Here is a 27,792-nt window from a genome sequence, read left to right as displayed (position 1 = left end):
CTAAAACCAACATGCAGCAAGACAAGAGGCCAGCCAAGAGGACCATCTGATACCCAGATGCCACTGCTGAAAAAATTCATTTCAAAGCTTGGCAGCAATTTCCTGCATCTGTCAAGTTAACCACATAAAAGACTATAGATTGACATGAAGAACCAGGCTGACAAAGAGGGCAAAAAAGAACATATCAAATGCCATAATCATCAAGAGAATATGGTGCCAAATGAATGTTGTAAATGCATTCATTTACTCAAGTGATCCGGGATTGTATTGCTGTTTATTAAAAATGATGTCAAAAGAAGCCTGAACTGTCTACAGAAACATGTAGAAAAGCCCACAGTTGTATCTTAACAGAAACTTTCTTTTTTATAAGATTATATCTCTCTTTTCACATTTAGAGAATGTGCTTTAAAAAACCCAAGTAGATATTTTTAATGCTTTTCAAAGGGATTCAGTTAACTTATGCCTAATCCACTTCTCTAAGGGAGAAACAAACAAACAAACAAATGCTAGAGAGAGTATAGATTTATATGTACATTTATGTATAATATACATGATACTTCACACTCTCAAATTTTTATATTTGCCTCTTCTTTCACTCTGAAGCCATCCAAAGGATCATAGGATGCAATGAGTTCGAGTTTTACTAATTTTGAGCTCCCCCATTCTTCAGGAGTAGTAAGTCACCTATGCAGTGCAACGCAGCTTTATTGTATACATAGTGACACTCATGAAATGATAAAAACATTTTTTTTTTTTGAGACGGAGTCTCACCCTGTCGCCCAGGCCAGAGTGCAATGGCATGATCTCAGCTCACTGCAACCTCTGTCTTCTAGGTTCAGATGATTCTCCTGCCTCAGCCTCCCGAGTAGCTGGGATTACAGGTGCCCACCACTACGCCCAGCTAATTTTTGTGTTTTTAGTAGAGATGGGGTTTCACCATGCTGGCCAGGCTGGTCTCTAACTCCTGACCTCGTGATCCGCCTGCCTTGGCCTCCCAAAGTGCTGAGATTACAGGCATGAGCCACCATGCCTGGCCAATAAAAACATTTTTATCAGCAGGAGAAATATCATCTAAAAGAAAACCAACTACTAGTTCTGGCAATAGAGGTGAAGAAAAAGTAAAAAGATCTAAAATATGTTTGGGAGAGATAAAGAATGAAATGAGGAATTCTGAGTTGACTTGGGTATGTGTAGACTTAGATACATGATGTGGAGTCTACCAAGTGTTTGATACACAAACTACAAAACATGATTCATTAAACAATTTCGGGAAATGCTCCAACCAAGGCAAAAATGGGTTTTCAAGTGAGAAAAGAAAATTAGTAAAAGCTGAAAATGCTTTCACAAGTGGTTAGCTTGTGGTCTGGTGATATACTCAAGAAACACATCTTTTAGTGAAAATGTGGTTCAAGTCAAAGCCAGGAGACTTTGCAAACATTTCAGTGAAGCAACAGGCGGGGAGAAGGACTATGGAACAAACCGTTACTCTGAGTAAATAACATTCTGAGAAGGTGATTTTGTTGTTGTTAACGGGAAAACCAGTAGCATCAGACCACACTCTACAGAAGCTTACAGGAGACAAGAGTTATAGGCCCAACAGGGAGTCAATGTAGATGAAATACATCTTCACTGGAAGAAATTTGCTTTAAAAGTATTCATATCTAAGAAGGAGGATGGAGAGTTCAGATTTACAGTGGCCAAGAACAGGCTGACTCCTCTGCCTGTGGCCATATAGTTATGATTAAGCCAGATTTGCTGTATCGTTTACTAAATCCAGAGTAGTAAGGGGCAAAAATACACAACTTTTGACTACATAATCATTTATTTGCACAATAAAACAGATTTAGTAATGTAGCCTCAGGTTTATTTCAGTGACAAAAATAGTTCTAGTTCTGCATTTAATTCTATAAATGCAAGTACTTGAAAGGACCACTTAAAGAATGCTTTACTACATTTTTGTTATTCCACAGTATACGTGAAGGGGGAAATTAGTGTATTTGTCAATGTGGAGTATCAGAAAGGCTGTGAATATCAAGGGCTCATGAAGAACAAGGAGTAAGAGCAAGTGTCGTGTGATTTATAAGGTTGAAGGCCCAGAAAAGGGCAAAGATTCAGAATGGCCAGGAAGGTAATATCTATCTCAGCACACATTTCACTTCCACACTTTATTTTAATATGATTCCACTTACAATAAGAAAAAAATGCTCCCTGAATCCATTTAACTGATGGCCCTTACAAAGGATAATTTTTCAGTGAACACACTAGAATTTCTGCCTAATTATAAAGGCTAAAAAAATCTTTTTGAAAGGTAAATAATAATTATATGGCTTACTTTCTTCCTAAAACAGGTTTTTTAGTTGATTTTTAAAAATGTATCATTTAATAAAATACATAAAGTTGTGAGAATTATTAACTTATGTTCTACAAAGAGAGTGAAGAATGTCTTTTGCTTGAAGATAGACACACATTCTCTCCACCATATACTCAAAATTCCTTTTTCATAAGATTTATTGCAAACAACTGTGCTTTCTTACATTTATGTAATTATTATTATTAAAAGTAATGGCAAAAACTGCAATTACTTTTGCACTAACCCAATATATTGCATCAGAGTTTAATCAGATTTTTTTATCTTTCTAACATTCTTATAAAAAAATTCTATAAAGCATGATTTCTGTTGCTCTGACAATGATTTTTTCTCCTAGAGTTTAAAGGGTATGTGAAAATAGCTGGTAACTTCCCCATGATACCAAAACAAAAACAAGATTGTGCATGTTCTGTTTTTACAAGGTTTGATGCAGATTATTTTTAACCATTTAATGATTTCATCCATTTTATTTAACATATTCCTGTAAGTAAGTGACAGTGCTTACATTACATATCTCGGGCAAATTGCATACCAGTGAACAATTTCGATTATTCACAATTGCAAAATGGCAAGGTCAGAATGTAACTAAGACACATCTATAGTTATTCTTTTTATAAAAGAGACAGTGAAATCTGCAATAAAACTCAAAGATGTCACTTCTAAACTGTGACGTTTATGTCTGGATTTTGTTGTTACAGGCAGACAGAAAAATAATTAAAGAAAATGAGAAATAGTTGAGGTTGTAATTTATTCTGATAATGAATTCAATGTAATAGATACACTTAGGGTTAAATAGAGGAATAGAGGAATATCATATGTAAGACAAGTTGGTATGGTTGTACTTCACCAGAACAGATTGTTATTTCATTAAAATATGTTAAGTATGGTAAAGTTAAAACTTTGACAGTTTTTTATTTTATGCCTTGGAGGTGAGTTCTCAGACGTGAGCTCAGCCAAACGCTACAAATAAGTAAATTCTCATCTCATTGTAAGACCAAGTATCTTGTAAGACAATAAAAATTATACATCTGAAAACATTATTTTATATATGTTACTGTGCAAATGAATACAGAATATAGGAGAAGTCAAATGAACATCAGTTGATATCAGTTGTCATAATTATTTACATTAAAATGGATGTTAAAATATACCTTTAGCTTATGCTCTTTTCTGTTGATGATGACAGCTGTAATCTGTTGGTCCATAAAAATTAGAATAGTACAAAGCAGAGCTGGAATTATAGCAGCTATTACTGTCCACCATGGGTTTGGACCTAAAGGCGTAACAAACCAGCCACGATCATCTCTAGTGGGCTGTATAAAGTAAAGAATGTGCATAGTTATGAACTGGATTAATGAACACTTGATCAAATTAAGTCTTACAGATGCTACCAGGAAAGCCCTAATTATAAACAGAGGAGCTGAGTGGCCTATAATAAATAATAATAATACTCATAAAGCACTTAAAACCATTTTAAGTGCTTTAAATATTTTAACTCATTTTTTTTTCTGCACAACACTCTAAAGATGACACAGATAAGAAAATTGAGGCATAGAGAGATCCAGTAACTTGCCCAAGATCCCAAAGCTAGTACGTGGTAGAGATGGGATTTAAACTCTGACAGATTTGTTGAAAAATCTGTGTTATTAATCAATACCTGTATTAAATAAAATAATATTAATATTTACTATTTACTATTGGAAAATGTATTGAAATTTACAAATAGCACATTGACACATCGACCACTGTGCTAGAACTGAGATACAAAGATAAATCAGAGGCTTCTTTCAGTTTAGAATCAGAGACAGACATCTAAACAAAATACATCATTATGGTATTGTAACTGTTATTTTTGATGTGCAGAGGCTATTGAGTGAAAATGATAAAAAAGATACTAGGTCACAGCAGAGGCTCAGGGAAGGGTTCCAAACATGGCTGCTGTCTGAGATGATTCTCAAAATTTCATCCTGACAAGAGCCCTATATAGAAGTCCCCAGCCCTGTTTGACAGAGAAAACAAAGGGGTGCCCCTAATTTGAAAAGCTGAAATCTGAAATGATCCAAAATCTGAAACTTTTGAGCGCTCACATGATGCCACAAGTGGAAAATTCACACCTCACTTCATGTGATAGGTCACATATATTATTAAGAATAGCGTATAAAATTACCTTCAGGTTATATGTATAAGGTATATATGAAACATAAATAAATTTTGTATTTAGACTTGGGCCCCACCCCCAACATATCTCATTATGTGTCTGCAAATATTTCAAAATTTGAAAAAAATATGAACTCTGAAACACTTCCGATCCCAAGCACTTTGGATAAGGAATATTCAAACTGTACCCCATTAGTAACACGGTCAGAATTCTATGCCCAATCTATTTTTATCTGTTTTTCAAGCCTTATTCACTGTACAATCCTGCCAAGATAATCCTTTTCTCTTAGTTTCAAATGCTTCCTTATCTTTTAAGAATGTTATATATAGGTATTTCAACTGGCAGAATTGACAGGAAATTTTTTTCGAGCAAGTTTTATATTTATAATTATTTATATTTTGTAATTCTTATGTTTTTTAATATTAGACCCAAATTTTAGCCATGCTGTGTGCATTTCATTTACTGGTCTTCTAATCTAAATTCTTCATATTTTCATGAAAATCCTAAGTACTAGAGTTATAGGTATCATCTAAATGAAGATTAGACCGAGAGAGAGAGATGGGAAGAGGGAGAGAGATAGTAAGTACTATGATAAATTCACCTTGAAAACACTTGGTACTTGTAGTTTTGGAGATGGGATCCCAATGGCATAGTCAATTAAAACCATACACAGAATTGTAAGAAAGACAGCAAAGTCACTCACTATGGATCGAACCTAAAAATAATGAAAACACTTGTCACTTAAAGTAGCTATAAATATCAAGGAATACTCAGGAACATAATCTAGAGTCACACTTTATAAACACTTTATGACATAATATCATAATATTATATTTTATGCATACTATAAGATTACCATTAGCTCTGTCAGAACCTGAATATATATTTATGTATCACTGTCGTTAAGATTGGTACACACTCAACCTTTCCAGAATGAGGCATTACGGAATAGCTATATCGTGGTTGTGCTGTTTTCAATGTTTATTTAAAATCTAACTTTATGATGAACCCATGCATGTGAATATTCAGAATGCAGAATAAGGTAGCATGGGCAGAATTTGGCTGGATTTTAGGAATCTCTTTCACACAGGTAACATTTTAATATGATAAACTTGAAGCATCATAAAATAAAATTATCTGTTCTTATCAAAGAAACATAATGTTTTAGTTTATCTAGAATATAAGCATGACAGTTGGGAATGTACACAACAGAGTGGGCAAATTTAAAATTTATTCTATGTGAGCCAATTTTTAAAGCCATTTCTCATTTATAAAGCCAATTCTGAGCAAATATTCACATACAATTATTATCCAGATCTAGTTTATTTAAAGATGCCTTTATGACATACACACAAGCATACACAAAATGCTTAAGATTATTGTTTCAGCTTAGAAAAATGTTTTTGTATTAATCAGACTAAGATTTTTGGGGAAATAAATGAATCTTCCACCTTAGAGAAGAAAGTGGTGACAAAAAAGAAGCCCCCTTCAGAAGGAACAGTTCTTGAAATATTTTCCCAGAGTGGAATTTTGATCATAATCTATAGCTCATCCCTCAGAAGCTTGTTTCCTTGTTTCTTTTCCTTTTTTTAAATTTTTTTGGCGGAATCAGACATTATAGGTGTTACTTTGCAGTGTTAAATATTGAACTAAGCTGTTTCTCTGTTTACTTTCCTTTCCAAATATGCAGATGCAAACGTGGTGGGTTAGGGGGAGGGACTGACGGTTTAAACACTGAAAAAGAATATTGTTCCAATGAGTCTTGCGGGGGCTTCCCCAATTAGAGAATGTAACATAGGCTCCTCTGAGGTATCTGTCAGGCTGGAATAGTTCCCACTGTTCGCTGGGCAAAAAAGTGACAATCAGTAATGCAGTGTGTGCTGTGAATTTCCAAAAATGTCAGTAGGAAAGTAGGAGTTGATCCGTGGGGTTTGCAGTTAGGAGAAAAGACTGCATATGCACTCCCAGCACCTGCATCACAAAATTCTTTCTCTTCAGCCCCTCATCTCACTCCACAACTAACCTGGCAGCTCACTCACACAAAAGGCTTTCAGTGGCTCCTTTTATTACATCAATTACTCTTTCTTTTGTCCTATGTTATTTTACATTTAGATCAAGAAAATTATAGTCTAAGTACCTTGGTTGGAAAATATCTGCTAGTCTTGAACTGCTTCAGGGTGGCTGACAGAGTAACTGTGGAAAAGAACAGGATCACAGACCAAAATAGAACATCTGGAACATATGGGTGATCATGGCCACAGGCCCGTCCAACATACTCTCCATGCAATGATTTGCATTCCTGCCAGAGGAAGTAAAACAAATGGAGCTACTAAGAAAAAACCGGACACATTTCTTGCAGAAAACTAACACCTTCTGATCAATTGTAGTTCAGATGCTGAGGCTTTTCCTTTATGGCTCTCACAATGATTTAGCAGGCATTACATTACGAGTTTCAAGTTCAACTTGGATGGGTGCTGAGAAATATGCGAAGGTTTATGAAAAATTTGAACATTAACTGCTTTTTAAATTTAAATGTATAAAACGAATTGATTTACCGATTAATTAGTGTATATTAAATCTAATATCTACTAAGTTCCTAACACCAGATGTATTGAAAATACGACATATGTAATAGTGATTGGTTACTAAGGTCAGACACTATGCCCAGCTATTTAAATACATCACTTAAATTACTTTTCACACCAATCCCATAAAATAGGTTCATGCTATTATTTATATTCCATGTCTGAGGAAACTGAAGCAAAAAGGGGTTAAATAATTTGCTGTGGCCTCACCACCGGTGGGTGGCTGCAGAGCTGTGATACAAACACGATTTCTGCAGTGAGATTATTATTGCTTATTGACAAAGAACAATGACTTTGTAGAATTATCCAGTCCAAAAGCTGCCAAGAAAGATGGGAAAGGCAACAAGAAAACTATGACATACAATGACTGAAATGAACTTGTAAGTCAAAGATGGGACTATCGAACTTGGATTAAAGAACAAATGAAATAAAATTACTACATGAGCAAGGCAAAGCTCATATTTACTATGACTTCTCCATGGGTTATTTTTTCTTCTGCAACTGTAGTTCTATAAGAGCCTGAAGAACTATTTCTAATTACTGTCTTAGCCATGAGGTGGCAGCAAAGTCAAAAAAATTTTTTTCCTCCAGGAAAAACTGAGCATTTCAAACAAATATTTTGAAAGAAAAAAGTTATTTTAAACTTACTTTGGTTTATCTTATTTAAAAATTAGATTACTAAAGTATTTTTAAATTTCAAAACAGGAAATAATTCCTTAAATGATCCAGTGATCTCATTAGTCCTTGAGATATTCTTGCCCTGAACATAAATTGAATTGCAGAGAGATCTTGGAGAAAAATATGAACTGATAGATTGACCACAAACACAGAGTCTGCCCAACTTTAGGCCTGAAATCTTTGTAGAGCAAAAAGTAAATACATTCCAAAGATTGTAGAATAAATTACAAATAGCTACACTGTCATCTGAAAACAAACTAGTAAAATCTACTTGGAGTTGCTAGCTACCCTAAGCCTGAGAGTCTTGAGAAATATAGTTAATACACCTTATTATTGTCTTAAAGAATCTGTCTCCTTTTCTAATTTAACTGCAAACATCTTCCTTGATAGGCAAAGTTAAATTCCAATTATTCATGTTAAGCTAATACAGAGCACAGCAACTTGGCTAATTGAAAAACCACAGAAAAATCCCTCAGGCCTTAATTAAAGTTTTAATTTTCCTTCTTTCAAAATGCTGTAAAAATAGATAAGGTGACAAAAACGAATCCTTGTGTTTTTCATCCTCTTCTGCATCTGTCCAGAAATGCTAGCAGAGCAATTATTAAGCAATATAATGGGTAGCAAAATTGCTACATAGAGAAAGGAGCTAAAAGTTCCATGATAAACACATTATCTATAAATCTGTGAGCATCTTTTGTCATTTCTGCAGGTATAAAAGTCATTTGGCGGGATCTTGTTCTCAATTCTTAAGAACATAGATGACATTTAAAGGATCCCTTAGCTGTCTTACACTCTATAATTTGCCAATGGTCTGACTAATTACATTAATTCAAAGCATATTTGAAAATGTTATTTATTTTCTCTTTGGGAGGAAACAAAATGCTAATTTTAAAAAAGAAAAATTGTGACCTGCTAAATTCAACATTTATTTTCAGATTTATACTAATTGTATCCCCAATACACACACAGAGGCACACACACATGCACACATACATACATGCACACATACACACAGAGTAAGTCCTGAAATTTAGAAATGAAAACCAAATCCAAATCCTGCTCTCGTCTTTTGAGTATAACATATGGTTTCAGTTACAATGGGTACTCAAAAAATGCTTGTTGACAAACTGATTTCTACTAATTACTCTTCAAACACATTCTAAGTTTCAGCAATTCTATAAGTTGGCAAAAATTAAGTTAGATAAAATAAGAAATTAAAGTTGGCATTAGTGTCCTGCCCCTTATATATGTACAAGCTAAATATGTAATTCAGGCACTGAAACACCAAATGCTGGTTAACTGCTTATGAATATTTTAAATCTTGCCTAAGGATTTCTTATAAAGGCTGATTTTTGAGATACTGACAAATATATATATAAATACAAACTTAAGTACTCTAGTTTGCCATAAATATTTGCATTAAATAGTAAGATGAAACTGTTTCAAACAGACATTAAGTACTTTTATCAAATGTTTAACACTTACTATGCATAGAGCAGTTTGGGAGAATCAAAGAAAGCTAAAGTTCTTTGCCCTTGCTGAGTTGGCAAGGTATAAATTATAATTCATGAGATATGTAACAACTCAATGAAACATTACAGGACCTGCCAAATAAATAATATGTAAATTAAATGTTATATCACTATTTCAACAAAATTAGTTGTAATAGCCACTAGTTCAGTGCTTTATTAATAAAATATTTTTGATGACATTATGAATATATTGAGGAAAAAATTCAGCATAACAATTAGACAAAAATTTTAGTGGTCTTTTTTTGACTTAAAAATTACAAGATTGTTTTCATTATATAGTATTCCCTCTGGTGATAAAGACTGTTTCTGGTCAAGATTAGCAATTATCCATTGCAAAAACTACTTTTAACTAATGAAAAATAATATGAAAATTTCTGCTCGAATGTTAACACCTAGTACAAAACTTTTTAAAATGACAAAAAAAAGAGAAAAAAACCAACAACCCCACAATGCTGTATTTGCTTTAATTGCAAAATATTTTTCACTATTATACTTGACCTTAAAACTCAGGGTATCTAACTCACAGCTAGCCTGATAACTGTGATGTATGTCTGCTTCTTAGAACTCTCAAAATTCAGGATTTGCTAATACATAGAATGAATATTATTATTTAGTATTAAATTATTCACATAATACAAAACACATATAGAGTAAATTATCATGTTATATAACTTAGAGATGGGATCATTTGGGTTTTCATATTGAAGAAGACATCAAGAGGCTCTGTAAACATAATATAGTTTACCAAAGAAAATGTAGACAGAAGACCCACTACTGATATCATTAATCATGACCCCATGTCTAAATTCTGAATAACTATAGTGTTTTTTTCTTGATCAGCTCATCAATTCTTTTATTGTTCAGTTCAAATGGCTCTTTGAGTGGAAGCAGCCTGGCAATGTTATTTTTCTAGGGAAAAATAGGTGGAACAGAATAAATGTTAACAATAACAAAAGAAAACAATAAGAGTAACTGAAGGCTTATTCTACAGAACACAACTAGGGTAAGAATAGAAGTAGTAAAATATAGGTCAAGATAGAATTTTAAATAAAGAGTAAGTAATTTGGTTTCAATTTTGAAAGAACATGTTCAATAGAGAAAATCAAGAATATAGTCAATAGATCATATGCTCTTTACAAGAATCATGTTTAGAGTTTTATAATATCTGTACAACAAAAAAGATTTCTATGTTCACTAACTGGACCACTTACTAAAATAGTATGCATTTGATCAAATGAACTAGAACTCATATAGTTTTGTGCTGATCGTCATAATAAAACTTGAGCCTATATGGGTAGGTAAAGTGGTAGAAGGTTTGAACCTGTAATGTTTATAACTGGGAAGAATAGAAAAGAAAGTAGGGCTACTCAGATCTTAATATTTATTTAAAGTAGAACACATTTTCAAATTACAAGATTTTATTGAACCACAAGCATAGAATGCAAATATTGATAGGAAAGGAGGCACAGAATAGATTCAGAAAAATAGAGAAATGCAGGTATGAGAAAAAAGAAATAACAAAGTAGAGAAAAGCCAAAGGAAATAAGACAATGGCACAGGATTGAACTGTTTTAGGTGAAAAATATGTTGCCATGCTCTTTCTTGAGTGGGAGATAAGAATAAAATGGAAAAAAGAAAGATCTTGTTGAGGGAGGTGCCAGAATTTTGTGAAGAAAAGTGATATTTGTTCCTCCCAAAGACTTTAGTATTGACACTAGAATATTAGAAACATCCCTTTCCCCCCAGCAGATCTGGAACAGCTGGAGCAGCATTACAGAGTAAAGTAAGAGCATTCTGAGTTCTTTACACAGAAGGCAGACTTAGTTCTGCCATATGGTTTCATTTAGGTCAACACCACTCATACTTAATGTGCTTTCAGTCCATCTCGGTCACATAATTCTGTATAAGTGAGCTTTTTGAGCAATCCTGGTCTTCTATTAGAACAACCTTAATAATGAAAGATAACCCCAGTTTACTGATAGGCATCTGAAATGATGAAATTAAAATTAAAACACAACTATTAGTTTTATAATATTATGCATTCAAAAAAATTTTACTGTAATGGCAATAATTGAGTCAAAATGTCAACAAAATCTCTTAGGTATGACTTATTTTTCAGTGTTTTACTTACTGACACAGTTAGGTTCTCCCAAATTATGTCAGAGGCAGAAATATTGGATTCCCTCCATTCCTTCAATGTGTCATTGCTGGGATTATGCGGTTCCACACAGTTACACCTGAAAAGGCAAAATAGTGTCTTTTGTGAAATAAGTAGCTTTTTGTGACTGTACCGAAGACTAATGTATAACGGCTCCATTTTCTCCAGTCACAGCATTTCTCTATTTGACAGACAAGTAGTTAGGTTATCCTAAACTACTCCACAACAGACTATTTTCAAAAATCAAGATGGATAGACTGTTAGGATACTAGACTACTCTACAGTGTTTCCTGGAATGAGAGCCCCTTATGATACCCATTTGGCCCTAAATTATAAGTCAAATAGAAAAATGATAAATATCCAAATCCATTGTTACTATGTAGTTAATATTGTAAAATCATATCAATTAAAATTAAAGGGGGTATTTAATTCATATTCTGAAGATCATTTATAACTGGCATATAATTCAAAATTAAGGCTAGTTGAAAGGAGAACTCTAGGTACCTGAGGATATATCAATGAGAAGAAGATATAGACAAAGATACCCACAAATTAATAGCCTTAGAAGTTAACCTCAATTTACAGTTTGTTTTCCAAAAATTTATTTGTAAACTTGCTATTCGCCCTTCAGAAAGCATTTTCGTATAGAAGAATTTCATAAATGGTGGTTGGTCTCCCAGATTAACCCACATATACCACATAACTTGTAAGTTCCTTGGACAGCTCTTTTAGTGATATTAATTGAACTATAGAACCGAATTGCCATTTCTAAGGTTATTACTATAGAAAAATATCATATAGTTTCCACTTGGTCTGCCTAAGCAACAGTCTCCCTTCTGCCTTCTACATCAGGAACTTACTCTGTTTCATTTCACCACCACTTATTCATTCTTTAAAGAATTATTGTCTATTATTGCAAAAACAACTGAGTTGGGCAGTATAGACAGATATGGTTCTTGCTCTCACTAGGGAAATTGGAGGGTTCCCCAGGGAGGCTCACTTGGAGACCCCAGAGAAACCTTAAAAACTGAGCTCCTGTCCATGATGGAACAGTAGGTCAGCCACACCCTGTTACACCTCCTACCTTGCTAACCACCAGTAGGCTTTCGTTCCTAAGGGTTAAACAGAAACAAGCTCTTTTGAAAGACTTGCTCCATGGCTGATTTTAACCAACCATGTTACGCTGCCCCTTGCTTTTTGTAGTTTCGACATAGCAACTGGCTAGCATTCCTTCCCAATAAGAGAACACTGAACATGGAATGGTTCTGGCCAGTTTACGGAGACTGTATGCTGAGTCACTTCATGTCCTCTGCTTAACCTTTTGACATATAGAGCTTAACTTTAGTATATTTAAATGTTTTTTCCACCCCAAAGTGAACATGGGACATATGTAATAGACATGTTAGCTTACTACACGTGTGCCCCTTCATGAATATTCATAGCTCCTCCTATAGCCGGTTGAATATGTATGCTAAACCAATCCATTTAGTATGAATTCCTATCTCATTTTTCCTCCTTCGAAGCACCTGCTTTTCAATTTTAACCAGAGGCTCCATTTCCCACTTGCAGGTTGTGATACCCCCTTTTAGAAATAAAGCTCTCCACAGTAGATTTTGCTACTTTTTCAGTAGACATTATAAAGAGAAAAAAATTTTAAATGTGGAATGATTTTGAGCCTCTGGTGAAATGTTGAAAAGGAGAATTCATTTGATTGTGATGTTAGGAACATTGTTGTTTTCTTTCCTTCACTATGTATTTTTCGAGTTATTTTCTTAGTGGTTGCTCTAAGGCTTATCACATATACCCAGCTATTCTGTTCTAGATTGTTCTGTTGTTTTTTACAACGTCCTGGGACATAAATTGCTCTGGGGGTCTGCTCCAATTAAATTCCAGCCTTTTTGCTGTGGTAGCCTTTTGTTTTTTGTTTTTAAAATAGAAACAGGGTCTTGTTATGTTGCCCAGCCTAATCTCAAACTCCTGCGCTCAAGTAATCCTCCCACCTCAGCCTCCCAAAGTGCTGGGATTACAGGTGTAACCCACAGTGCCCTGCCTGCTGTGGTCAGTGCTTGAGGTTTGTTCTGACCCAGGAGGGCTCTTCTTAGCTATCTCTTTTCCTGATTCTCTCTCATACACTAGCTGATCTGGTTTAGCTTGTCTCTTTCATGAAGCTACCAACCTCCTCTTAATAACCTTCCACCAGAACTTACATTATTTTTGAGAATACCTTTATCTTGAACTTCCCTTTACTCTGCTTCAAATAAAGTCAGTTCCTTTGCAAAGAGCTTCAGTGCTCCCACTGGGGAAAATCTCTGATGCGTGGCTTCAGAGCTAGGGATGGGGACAGCATTGTGTTTCTTTGTAAGTGACCCCTCTGTTGTAGGAGCAGGGAGCTGAGCATGGGCAATAATCAGAGTCTCATTAATAATTGGGAACCCATACTATTCTCAGTGTTCCAGGCCTGAGGTTGAACCTCCACCCTACCGGTAGGAGCTGGGTGAGAGAAAGGAGCCCCAATCTCTTGGATTCATCTAGCCAGAATTTAGCTTCTGGAGGGGAAGGGTGAAGGGAGACAAGAAATGCTGTTGGTCTTCTCCTCTTGGGAACATATAGTTGGCCTCAACTGGAAGCTGAGGAAGCCCTGTGTTCTTGCCCAGAGTTAAGCTTCTGTCATGCTGAGCTGGGAGGAGAGGAAGGGAAGTGAGTTGTGACTCAAGTGCCTTGGACTCATTGTTCTTACCAAGATTTAGTACACTTTTTGGAATAAATGTTTCTTCATTTGCTGTATACCCTTAAGAAAATTTCCAGAGACTTTTCATGATTGCCTTTTAAAATTACTTTTGCCAGTACGGTTGTTTCACTGGGGAGAGAGTCTGCAGAGCTTCTTTTACCACCATTCTGGAAGTATATACTCATAACATTATTTGTAAAGTGCTATAGAAGTCATGACACTGGAGCCATGGAGAAGGAAGCATTGCACATTACTTGGTTCTACAGTAAATAATACTTACATAGTTATAATTACATAAAGATTTCTATATTTTTAAATTTTTTAGAATCAATCTTCAGGCAAATTACTTAACACTTACCCATGGTTACAAAATAATATATGTTAATAGCCGCTACAATAGAGTCAGGGGTGGGGATGTAGAAGGAGGAACAGAGAGTTGGGAGGAAAGGTGAGAATTATTCATCTTCTCTTACAAAGCTGAATGTAAAGAGAGTTACCTATGGCTGATAGAATCAGAAATGGAAATCTACGTATGTTAATTGTGGCTATTTACTTATAGCTACAGAGGTTACAGGGATGATGGAACTTAAGATGTGATATTACCATATTGAAAAGGGAGTAGAGTGAAGAGGAAGGTTGGGGATGAGTGTAGAAAATTAGGTAAATCCAGACAGGTGCAGTGGCTCACATCTGTAATCCCAGCACTTTGGGAGGCAGAGGCAGGCAGACCACAAGGTCAAGAGATCAAGACCATCCTGGCCAGCATGGTGAAACCCCATCTCTACTAAAAACACAAAAATTAGCGGGGCATGGTGGCAAGCGCCTGTACTCCCAGGTACTCAGGAGGCTGAGGCAGGAGAATCACTTGAACCTGGGAGACAGAGGTTGCAGTGAGCAGAGATTGTATCACTGCACACTCTGCCTGGTGACAGAGCAAGACCGGTCTCAAAAAAATAAAATAAAAATAAAATTAGCTAAATCCATATTTATAAGAGCAAAAAGTAAATTTGTCACACTTAACATTGGTAAAACAAGAAATAAAAATATAAGCACATTATTTAGAAATTTAGAGGGATCACTAAAAATAATTTTAAAAAAATTGTTAAAAATGTTGCCTTTGAGTGAACTGGTGCTTTAAATTGTAATCTTCCTGTACTATTTGTGGGTTTTTTTTTTTTTCCCCTAGGATGTGTATGGACTATTTTGATAACAATAAAATGTACTTGAAAAAAATAATTAGTTCTTCTTGTGTCAGCCCTAAGTTTGCTTCCTCATTTCAGAGTGTACAAATTATCTCAAAATCTCTTTTATATTTGCTTTGTCTCTCTTTTTTTTTTTCTCTTCTATAAGCTCGAAAGGTTTGCAATCATGGGGAAACCAGTTGAATACTTCTCTTGTACATATCATGCCCTTCTCAATGATAATTATATGCCCAAGATATTTGGATTATTTTCAACAGCAGAAGGCAGCCTAGCATGTTATAGGTTATAGATTATTATTATCGATAATAGATTATTATCGATAATAATCTATAATCTATAATTATAATCTATAATAATAATAATCTATAAATATCAACTCTTATACACAAACTCTGATGTGGTTTTGCATGTAATGAATCCTCACCATTTATATACAAACTGTGAACTCAATTGCTGCATTGGAATGGTCTAACAGAACTGATCCCAGGCAATAGGCCTTGGTCCATAGTCCTCAGACTTCCAAATAAAGCTAACTTTTCTTTAATTAATTAATTAATTTATTTATTTATTTATTTATTTTGGAGACAGGGTTTCTCTCTGTCCCCCAGCCTGGAGTGCAATGGCATGATCTCAGTTCACTGCAACCTCCGCCTTCCAGGTTCAAGCGATTCTCGTGCCTCAGCCTCCCGAATAGCTAGGACTGCAGATGATCACCACCGTGCCTGGCTAATTTTTGTATTTTTAGTACAGACAGGGTTTTGTCATGTTGCCAGCTGGCCTCTAACTCCTGGCCTAAAGCAATCTGCCTGCTTCAGCCTCCCAAAGTGCTGGGATTACAGGCATGAGCCACCGTACCTGGCCTGATACTTTAAAAGCTTGATTTTTTTTCTTTAGTCAATAGGGCTTCAGCATATGAATTTGGGTGGGGTATGGAGAAAAATTCAGTCTATAACAATAACTCCCTGTTCTTTACGTCTCCTCCTTAAGGTAGAGTAACCTTCAAGTAAGCCTCCGCCTTAGGCTATGCTTTCAGGGGAACCTAGATTGCAGTAAGTTTTGTTCCACATGTTTGGTAACATTGAAAGCTTAGGCATCTAGGCATTATGCACAATGCTTAATTAACTCAATAAGAAGTTAATGATTCTCATGCAAGACACCATCCTAAGTTGGATAAGATAGATATAATCTCGGGGCTTTCTTTAAATGCAGGAGATAAATATTAAGTAGCCAATTAAACAATTATTTGAATACATCTGTAAAATGTACTATAAAGAAGTCTGGGCTACTAAAAAGATAAACAAATAGGCATCCACACCTTCAGTCTGGGTGTTCAAGGAAAACTGAGATCTAAAAGAGGAACAGAATTTGGTAAGACACAGTGTGGGCACGGCAGTGAGGGTGGGGAACTACAGAGAACAAACAGTGTTAATTTGGTTGAAACAGAAGGGGTCGGGGAAGAGATGGGGTATGGATCTGAGATAGGCAGGGCCTAGACTGTGCAGACTGAGTGCTGGGGGGCCTGGTAAGTATATTGCACATTAAAATAATAACACTAAATAGCCTTTGGTTTGTGATTAACATTGATTATGCTGCCGTCATTTAAGGTCCAGATCATTAACTGAAATGATACTTTAAATTATATTGAGTATCTTTTTTTTAACACAATGGGATGCAACTAGAAATCAATAACAGGAATAATTTTGGAAAATGCAGAAATATGTGGAAATTAAACAACATACTCCTCAACAACCAGTGGGACAATGAGGAAGTTAAAAGATAAATTTAACAATGTATTGAGACAAATGAAAATGGAAACACAACTTGCCAAAAACAAATACTTTTGTAGATCGCAGCAATAAGAGTTCTAAGAGGAAAGTTCATGGCAATGAACACTTACATCAAAAATGGAGAAAGATCTCAAACAACCTATAACATTGTACCTTAAGACACACAAAATAAGAAGAAACTAAGCACAGAGTTACTAAAAGGAGGAAAATAATAATCAGAGCAGAAATAAGTGAAATACAAAGTAGAAAAACAATAGAACTGCTCAACGTTCTATTGTTGAAATAGAACGTTCTATTCTATTCTATCTAACAATAGAACAGCTCAACTAAAGGTTGGTGTTTTGAAATAACAACAAAATCAACAAATCTTGAGCTAGACCAAGAATAAAGGAAAGAAGATTCAAATAAATAAAATCAGAAATGAAAGAGGAGACATTAAAATACACTACAGAAATGCAAAGGATTATAAAAGAGCGCCATAAACAATTATTATCCAACATATTGAATAACCTAGAAAAAATGGATAAATTCCTAGACACATATAACCTCCTAAGGTTGAATCAGGAAGAAATAGAAGATCTGAACAGACCAATAATAAGTAAGGAGATTGAATCAATTACCAAAAGCCTCTCCCAAGAAAGAAAAGCCCACGACCTGATGGCTTCAGTGCTGACATCATCAACCATTTAATGAAGAACTAATACTACCAGTTCCTCTGAAACTCTTTCAAAAAATTGAAGAAGAGAGAAGTACATCCAAACTCATTTTACAAGGAAAGCATTACAATGATACCAAAGCCAGACAAGAACACTACAAGAAAATATTATAGGTCAATATCCCTGATGAACATAAATGCAAAAACCTTCAAAATATATCAGCAAATTAAATGCAACAACACAGTAAAAGAATAATTCATCATGATCAAGTGAGATTTATCCCAAAGATGCAAGGATGATTCAACATTTATGAATCTATAAATGTGATACACTACATTAACAGAATAAAGAACAAAAACCATGCGATCATCTCTACAGACATAGAAAAAGCATTTCACAAAATTCAACATTCTTTCATGATAGAAACTCTCAAAAATTAAACATAGAAGGAATGTACCCCAACACAATAAAGATCACATGTGATATGTGATAAACCTACAGCTAATATCTTACTCAATGGTGAAAAGTTGAAAGGTTTTCCTGCAAGATCAGGAATAAGACAAGAATGCCTACTCTTGCCACTTTTAGTCAACATTGTACTGGAAGTTCTAGTCATAGCCATTAGGCAAAAGAAATAAATAAAAGGCATCCAAATTGGAAAGAAAGAGAGAAAGAAAATTATCCTTATTTGCACATAAAAATCAGTAGCACTTTAATACCCTAACAACAAACTATCTGAAAAATAAAATCAAGAAAACAATCCTATTTGCCATAGTTACTAGAATAAGTTTAAAATACTTAGGAATAAATTTAATCCAAAGGAGGTGAAAGACCTGTACACTGAAAACTATAAAACATTGATGAAATAATTGTAGAGGACACAAATAAAAGGAAAAATATCCTGTGTTTATGGATTGGAAGAACTGATATTTAAAATATCCATACTAACAAAAGCTATCAATATAATCCCTGTCAAAATGCCAATGACATTTTTTACAAAAATAGAAAAAAGCAATCCTAAACTTTGTATAACCACAAAAAACTCTAAATAGCCAAATAAATCTTGAGCAAAAAGAACAAACCTGGAGGTATCACAATATCAGACTTCAAAATACACCACAAAGCTGTAGTACAAGGCAGCATGGCACTGGCATAAAAATAGACACAGAGACCAGTGAACAGAATAGACAACCCGAAATAAATCCATGTATTTAAGGTCAAATGATTTTCAACAAAGATGCTGAGAGCACACAGTGGGGAAAGGACAGTCTCTTCAACAAATGGTGTTGGGACAACTGAATATCCACATGTGGAAGAATGAAATTAGACCCTTATCTCACACCATATTTAAAAAATGATTAAATACCTACAACTACTAGAAGAAAACATTTCCCATTTGTCTGCATAATTTTGTTTTTGGATTTAACCCCAAATCACAGACCGGGAAAGCAAAGATAGACGAATGAGATTACATCAAACTAAAAAGCTGCATAGCCAAGAAAATAATCAGCAGAGTGAATATACAACCTATGGAATGAGATAAAATATTTACAAACCATAAATCTGATAAGAGATCAATGTTTAAAATATACAAGGAACTCAAACAACACAACTGTAAGAAAAAAACAAGGTTAAAAAATGGGCAAAGTATCTGAATAGACATTTCTCAAAAGAAGACATACAAATAGCCAATGGTATGTGAAAAAATGCTCAAATCACCAATGATCAGAGAAATGCAAATTAAAACCACAGAGATACTACCTCACACCTATAAGAATGGTTATTATCAAAAAGATGAAAACTACTCACAGTAGCCAAGATTTTGAAGCAACCTAAGTATTCACCAACAGATGAATGAATAAGGAAAATGTGGTATGTATATATGATGAAATACTATTCAGCCATAAAAAGAACGAGATCCTGTCATTTGCAGCAACATGAATAGAAGTGAAGGTCATCATATTAAGTGAAATCAGCCAGGCACTGAAAGACAGACTTTGCATGTTTTCACTTATTTGTGGGAGCTAAAAATTAAAATAATCGACCTCATGTAGATAAAAAGTATAATGATGGTTATCAGAGGCTGGGAAGGGTAATGAGGGGTGGGTGGGGAAGTGGGGATGGTTAATGGGTACAAAAATATAGTTAGGTAGAATGAATAAGATCTGGTATTTGATAACACAACAGGGTGACTACAGTCAACAATAATGGATTGAACATTTTAAAATAATTTAAAGAGCAAAATTGGATTGTTTGTAACAGAAAGAAAGGACAAACGCTTGAGGTAATGGATATCTCATTTACTCTGATGTGATCATTACACATCAAAATGCCAGTATCAAAATATCTCATGCACCCCATACATATACACACTTACTGTGTGCACAAAATTAAAAATTAAATTTTTTTTAAAGATGAAAGTGTTTGAACAAGTGTTGGTTAGGAGGTGGAGAAAGGGAACGTTTTCACATTGTTGATGGGAATATAAATTAGTACAGCCATATGGAAAACAGTACAGAGTTTCTTCAAAAAATTAATAGACCTACCATATGATCCATCAATTCCACTACTGGGTATGTACCCAAAGGTAATTAAATCAGTAAATGGAAGAGATATCTGCATTCCCATGTTCACTGTAGCATTTATTTACAGTAGCCAAGATATGGAATCAACCTAAGTGCCCATCAATGGACAAAAGGATAAGTCAAACATGGCATTGGGGCTGAGTGTGCGGGCTCATGCCTGTAATCCCAGCATTTTGGGAGGCTAAGGCAGGAGGACTGCTTGAAGCCAGACCTTTGAGAACAACCTGGGCAACATAGCAAGAATGTTGTCTCTATAAAAAATTTTTAAAATTAGGCAGATGTGGTGGCATGTGTTTGTTGTCCTAGTTACTCAGGAGGCTGAGGCAGAAGTATTGCTTGAGCCCAGGAGTTCCAGGCTGCAGTGAGCTATGATTGTGCCACTGTACTCATTGGATGACAGAGTGAGAGCCTGTAAAAGAAAGAGGAAAGGGAAGGGAAGGGAAGGGAGAAAGAAAGAGAGAAAGAGAGAGAAAAAGAAAGAAAAGAAAAGAAAGAAAGAGAAAAGAAAGAGAAAGAAAAAGAAAGAAAGAAAGAAAGAAAGAAAGAAAAAGAAAGGAAGGAAGGAGAAAGAAGAAAGAAAGAAACAAAGAAAGAAAGAAAAGAAGGAAGGGGATAGAGAAAGAAAGAAAGAAAAGAAAGAAGAAAGAAAAAGAAAGAAAAACAGGCAGGAAAGAAAGAGAAAGAAAGATAAGTGGCATATATACATTGTGGAATACTTTTCAGCCTTAAAAAGAAACAAAATTCTGTCATTTTGACAATTTGGATGAATTTAAAGGACATTATGTTAAGTGGAATAAGCCAGGCACAGAAAGACCAATACCTTGTGATCTCACTTACATGGGGAATCTAAAAAGATTGAACTCATGGAAATAGAAAGTAGAATGGTGGTTATCAGGGGCTCAAGGAGTAGGGGGAGAAAAGCTCAGACCTAGACACATCTAGAGCAACTGTAGCTCCAACTCTCAAGAAATGGCATTAAAGAAAAGTACTTGAACACTGAGAGGTCTTTTGAAAAGAGTCTGTGGACCAAACTCCCTACAGTAGTAAAGATTGTGGTAGAAAGATCCTATACTTTGCATTTTTCCAAAGATAAGTAGGAGGCAGATCAGGTGAATCCTTAAGTTCTAGAACCACCACAAATGCCTAATCCATGTCATCATCCACATAAGAGTTTCATGTTCTTCCATGATCTGATCCTGAGTCCCAGTTTGGGACTCAGAGGCAAGTCCTAATAGAAATAACCTTTCATACTTAATGAAGATACCCAGGTACTAGACTAAGGACTAAGGATAGTAAAGCTCAGTAGTATGTCCACAGTCTGAAATGAGATGAGCGCTTATTTTAAAAAGTAGAATCTAATGTATCCATATTGATCTTGGATCCTGCTCCAAATGGAGGCTTATAGATTATACCCATGGTAGCCTCCCTCAAAGTGTCAACTGGGTCTGCAATGTCTTTTTCTGAATGTCTTGCTTTGGTATTACAGTAGTGGCAGTGTTAGGTAAAAAGAATTAGGTGAACAAGCAAGGATCATAGGTCTGCAAATGTCTTGCACTGTTCTGCTCATACATATCTGAATCTGCCAACCTCAGTCTGTAAGCCAGTTCACTAATAAGGAGTAGTATGCTCCCTTAATGAGAAGATTCTCCCAAATTGATTTCTCTGTTACTTTATCTCAGAAAGTAACAGATTTCTCTGTTACTTTATCTCTGAAGTAACTTTATCTCAGTTACTTTATCTGTTACTTTATCTCTGTTACTTTATCTCAGAAAAAAAAGAGATACCCAACACCATAAGAGACACCCAACACCATAAGAGTTTGATGGGAAAACATTTTCATACTCTGAAAACCTAGTATAAGTATATTTATTAATGACAAAAAGGAAACTAAAACACAAAATAGGGAAAATATGGCAAATTTCCTGCAGGAGTGTTATAATAAGAGAGAACTAGCATTATGGTGGATATATACATGAAATGCATGTGTGTGTACATAAAGTGTATATATGTATACTTTTATAACATCTATAAAACAATTTTATTTAAAGATAGGTTGGGAACAAACACGTTAGTTCTTTGATCTCCTTTATATTACTGCCAAGGGTCACAACAATAGAGATTTAAAACTATCCCATTTTTATATTTTAGCAAAATCACTGTCAGCTCTTCTAAGTTATCTTACCCACCCAAGTAACAAAACCAGAGCAAATTGTTAAGTTCTACTCATTTGAATAGTGGATTAGTAAACTGAAGACATAACTGATTCTAAATTAATTTTTTTAAGCTCCATTTTATGCTTTTACTCTGATGTACCCTGGAGGAAAACAATCTTTATTTAAAAGAAAATTAGTCACTGCTTAAAGATTTAAAAAGTATTAACACATTTTTAAAATAAATTTAAAAAGGCTGGATTGGGGCAATGCTTGGCTCCTGGGAACCAGTATCATGGTGTTCAGCTGTAAGATTGGCCCATTCATCCTCAACAGCAACCTGGCCAATTTACGTACCAAGTAACTCCAGAAGCTGGAGCTGATTATTTGCAGCTGGATGAAACGTATAGGTATTTTGTTCCCAACATCACCTTTGGTCAGCTTGTGGTAGAAAGTCCCTGAACAGAGTCCTGTCTTTGACATGCACAGGATGATGTCCAGGCCAGAGCAGTGGCTGAAGCCAATGGCTGTGGCAAGAGCCAATCAGCCAATCATCTCAGGATATTGAGAACACAGGGACTTCGATCAAAAACATGTGGAGACTAGCCTGATGGTGAAACCCCCTTTCTACTGAAAATACAAAAATTAGCCAGGCGTGTTGGTGCACGCCTGTAATCCCAGCTACTCAGGAGGCTGAGGCAGGAGAATTGTTTGAACTGGGAAGCAGAGGTTGCAGTGAGCCAAGATTGTGCCACTGCACTTCAGCTTGGGCCATAGAGTGAGACGCATCTTAAAAAACAAAACAAAACAAAAACATGTGGCAGAATGAGATGAAGATTAGATCTTATCAGAGATCTTATCCACTTTGTCAACTTTGCTGGAAGGGCAGGTTATTCAGTGATTTCTCTCCTTTCTTAATCTTACCTACAATTTTTAATTCCACCTACCATTTAACAACATTAGATAATGCTGTTGTGTTAGCTCTGAGTAGAAAGGAGAAGTATTACTTCTATAACTGGTAATACTCAGTAATACTGAATTACTTCCATTTGGAGGTAATATTGAGTTGAATACTGATTCTGCCCCTTTCTAGCTATTGATCTTAGCAAATCACCCAACCCCTGAGTTTCTATGAATTCATTATATAACTAATTAATATAATTATAATATAAATTAATATAATTTATTCAGTAAGTATAATTATAACAACTGGACAGGATTTGTTGAGAATTAAAAGAGACACCATTCTATATATAATGGTATATAAAGCTTCTAGTACTATTCCTAGAGTTTCATGGATGTTCAATACAAAGTAACGATCATACAACTTTGTGTTTTATGGGTTATAAACTACTTTGATATAATTGCATTAAATCTGCAAATCACTCCTATGAGTGGTAGGAGAGATTTTTGTTCTGTTTAAAGAAAATGAAGAAACTAAAGCTCAGCACAGGCTTTTCCCATGGAAAGAATCCGGCAGTGCATGTGATTTCTGGTCTGTACTCTTTACAAATGGAGACTTTGGGAGGTAGGTTAAACAAAGGAAGCTTCTCTTACTTAATATTGTCTTATTTCCAGTCTAAATTTACCCTGTAGCAGAATCATGATGGCTATGAATATTGTGAAACTATAGATCTTGGTCCCAAAAGGTATGTATATTTATTATTCCAAGAAAGACCAGGTAGCTTAGGAGATGACAGGGTACAGAACTAACCCACAAACTAAAAGATTTTTATAGTGTCCCAAATTATACTTAGATAACAAATATGTATTAACTACTTCCTTCTTATAAATATTCTTGATATATATAATACTATGGCAAGAAATAAAAAAATTAAAAACCAGAATGGATACTCTGATTTTTTTTTTCTGTATAAATTGTGAGCATTTGAAAACAAATGTAAAAATAAATCTCTTAACGCTCAGGTTCAGGGCTTCCAACTTTGTGAGGAAGAGATATTTTCTGTTTTAAAGTTTTAAGATACTTGGAGATGTTTCCATGAATAAACTGAACTGAGCACAGTAACGGGAGGGCCCAAATGCTACCTGCTTTTGCCTCCCAACTGGGAATCCCAACTAACTACACATGTGGAATTGAGGAAGCAGAAATGGCCTAGCTGGCTGGTTGAAGATCTGTCATCTATCGGGAGCATCCTGATAGATGATGCTCAACTCATTGGTCAGGGGTCCCTAGCTTAGGTGCATGTAAAAATATGTGTGACTTGTTGAAACTGCCATATGCTCTCTAAAGTCTGTTAGAATTATAACACCTGTTTAAGCTGTTAGCAGAAAATGGAATAATTATTTTAGATATTTGCCTAGGCACATAGATATAGTTCTATAATTCTGATTTAAAACATCTGAACATAAAGAAGCATAGTGGATCTGCCTCGGTTCCTAACCCAGCATTGTCATGAATTCAAATAATTATATCACAGGTGACCATTGCACAGTAGTGCTATCAACAAAACAAAACAAACTGTGTAATATCATTCACTAGAAGCAAGAGTCTCTTTCTCATTGAAGTAAATTAGTAATATATTGTCTGAATCTGTTTATTAAGTGGCAAACATCCTATTTTTTTTGGTAGCTAACAAATAGAATTCCCTAAGATGGTCAGTTAGTTTACCTCAGAAATAAAAGGGCTAGTACTATAGTTTAATGGAAAGTTATTTGCATATTTTGAAAATTTGTTAAAAGTAAATCCATACATAAGAAACTAAAATATAAAATAGAGAAAATATGGCAAGTTTCTTGCAGAAGTAACATAATGAGGGAGAAAGATAGCACTATAGTAGATATGTGAATACCTCCATGTACAAATGTATATGTGTATATACATACATATATGTTTTCTATAGCTACTGTATATCTATGCATATAGGTATGGCATGCATACAGTTGCTATATGCATGGCATATAGTAGATTTTCTAGTTTAATAGTTTAATTGCTACATTTTATAGATGGGAGGAACTAAATGTTTGATAACTTGTCCAAGGCTACACTGATAGAAATAGACTTGAATCCAGGTCTGTCCCAGCCTGAAACTCCTACTCTTTTAGCTATTGTATGCTGCCTCAATATGTGACTTGGTGCCGTTTCTATCAAGATAGCCAGAAGAGTGAGATGACTCCAGAACAAATGAAGTAATCTACATTTCACCGTGTAGTTTGCTAGCTTCCACTTTCAAGACTTTTCTCCTATAAGGTATTCTTCCAAAACACCTGTAGCTCTGCCCTCCTATCATGAAAACTACACCATCCCCATTTTCCTCAGCCCCACTGTCCAGTTTCCTATAACCCCATCGAAACCTGATGATATGGCTTCTCCATTCATTTTGCTTTACCACTCCCTCAAGAACATGGTCTCTGATTTCCAAAGTGGTAATACTGTGTTAGTGAGTACAATGGCATGTGTTACTCCATTCCTGGTAGTGTACTTATATTTTAACCGTGACTTTTTGAAAATGCTAAGTTAGAAATTTGATGTACAAATGTCATAGGAGAGACATTTTTTGAAGAGTTGAGTCTACAAGTGGACGTTAGTTACCTACGTGCCTCCCTGTCAAAGCTATCTCTAGGTTATGACATTACTCACCTATAAATCAATTTCAAAGTGGAAAACATGTTTTTAATATACAAGATTTATATATGTCATAAATAAATAAATTCAAATTTAAAAATAAATAAGTTAAAGATTTATTTGTATTTATATATGTATAAAATCACAGATATCATGTATATCCAAGCAAACTATTGTTCTTTCTTGAGTCTGCACCTCTGACATCTAAAATCTCAGCAGACAGTTCTCAGAGGCTGCCCAGTTGTGTAAGGATGTTGGATATCTCCGTACCAACTCTTGGTGGCTCAAAGAAGACTTCTGACTACTTACTTCTTATGTTCTTAAATATCAAAAATAGATATGCTAAATAAATCAATCAAGAAAAATGTGAGAAAAAAATCCCATTTTCCTGTCTTCCTCTGTATTGATGAACTTATTTCTAAAACTACAAAAAGTTAAAGAAGATAAATGAAAAAGAAAAAAGAAGAAAGAAAGAGAAAAGAAAAATGGAAATAGCACTGTGAGGAGATAGAATATGAGTTTGGAACAAGCTTTTTTGTTAATCTCATCAAAAATCATTTCTAGTGACTCTGGCAATAAGATGGAGTATTAATGCAAAAAATTTCTTTAGATGCATAGTATAGTGTATGCTTAGAACACTGAGGTCTCCAGCCAGATTTCCTATGTTCATTCAAATCCAAGCATTTAGCTGAGTAACCTTGGACAAGTCATTTAATCACTCTATGTTTCAGTTTCCTTATGTATAAAGTGAAGATAATGATAATAATCAACCTCATGGGGTTATTTTTTTTCTTTTTTTTAATTATTATACTTTAAGTTTTAGGGTACATGTGCACAACATGCAGGTTAGTTACATATGTATACATGTGCCATGTTGGTGTGCTGCACCCATCAACTCGTCATTTAACATTAGGTATATCTCCTAATGCTATCCCTCCCCACTCCCCCCACCCCACAACAGGCCCCAGTGTGTGATGTTCCCCTTCCTGTGTCCATGTGTTCTCATTGTTCAGTTCCCACCTATGAGTGAGAACATGCGGTGTTTGGTTTTTTGTCCTCATGATAGTTTGCTGAGAATGATGGTTTCCAGCTTCTGAGTTCATGTCCTTTGTAGGGGTTATTATAAAATTAAATGAATTAATATACATAAAAGCCCTAGAATGGGCCCTGACATAAGTAAATAGAGATTGTTAGGTATCTCATTTTGGTTATTTATTATTGTTACTATCACAAGCTCATAGACTGAAAAGTCCAACAATCATAAAGCAGAAAAAGGGTTGTATCTGCACTTCTCTACATGTTTAAAAACACCAGTATAAAATGCCAATAATTTTCACTTGTGGTGCTGAATTATTTGGCTTAAAATACACTTTTTACAAAATACATCCTTTAGTATCCTTTACTGCCCACAGAAAAGCAAGTGCTCTAAGCGATCTTGTTTATATAAATGGCTACAGAGTGATTACATAAACATTATAATTAAATGCCCTCATCCAGAAGTCTTTGCTTTTGTTTCAAGGCTAATGGAGGTGATCTGTCTTCCTTACACAAGAAGAGCCTGCGGCTGTCTTCTGGAAAACATAATTTGGTAGAACTCCCTTCAACGTTATTACTAATTTTAG

At 34.9% G+C, this 27,792-nt stretch overlaps 1 protein-coding gene across 8 annotated transcripts in view; it reads right to left on the bottom strand.

Annotated features, from left to right (window-relative positions):
* SLC4A10 (solute carrier family 4 member 10) overlaps nucleotides 1–27,792 on the bottom strand; it is a 365,731-nt gene that overhangs the window by 30,931 nt on the left and 307,008 nt on the right. For all 8 annotated transcript variants that reach the window (XM_054549397.2, XM_063712834.1, XM_024243567.3 and 5 more), the window contains 4 exons: nucleotides 11,453–11,558; nucleotides 6,664–6,825; nucleotides 5,128–5,241; nucleotides 3,520–3,681 (listed from right to left, as the gene is read on the bottom strand). In XM_054549397.2, coding sequence (XP_054405372.1) covers nucleotides 3,520–3,681; nucleotides 5,128–5,241; nucleotides 6,664–6,825; nucleotides 11,453–11,558 — 544 coding nt within the window. The remainder of the gene's footprint in view (nucleotides 1–3,519; nucleotides 3,682–5,127; nucleotides 5,242–6,663; nucleotides 6,826–11,452; nucleotides 11,559–27,792) is intronic.

Source organism: Pongo abelii, chromosome 11 (genome assembly GCF_028885655.2).
Source record: "Pongo abelii isolate AG06213 chromosome 11, NHGRI_mPonAbe1-v2.0_pri, whole genome shotgun sequence".
Lineage (NCBI taxonomy): Eukaryota > Metazoa > Chordata > Mammalia > Primates > Hominidae > Pongo > Pongo abelii.
This window is presented reverse-complemented; position numbering and strand designations above follow the sequence as displayed.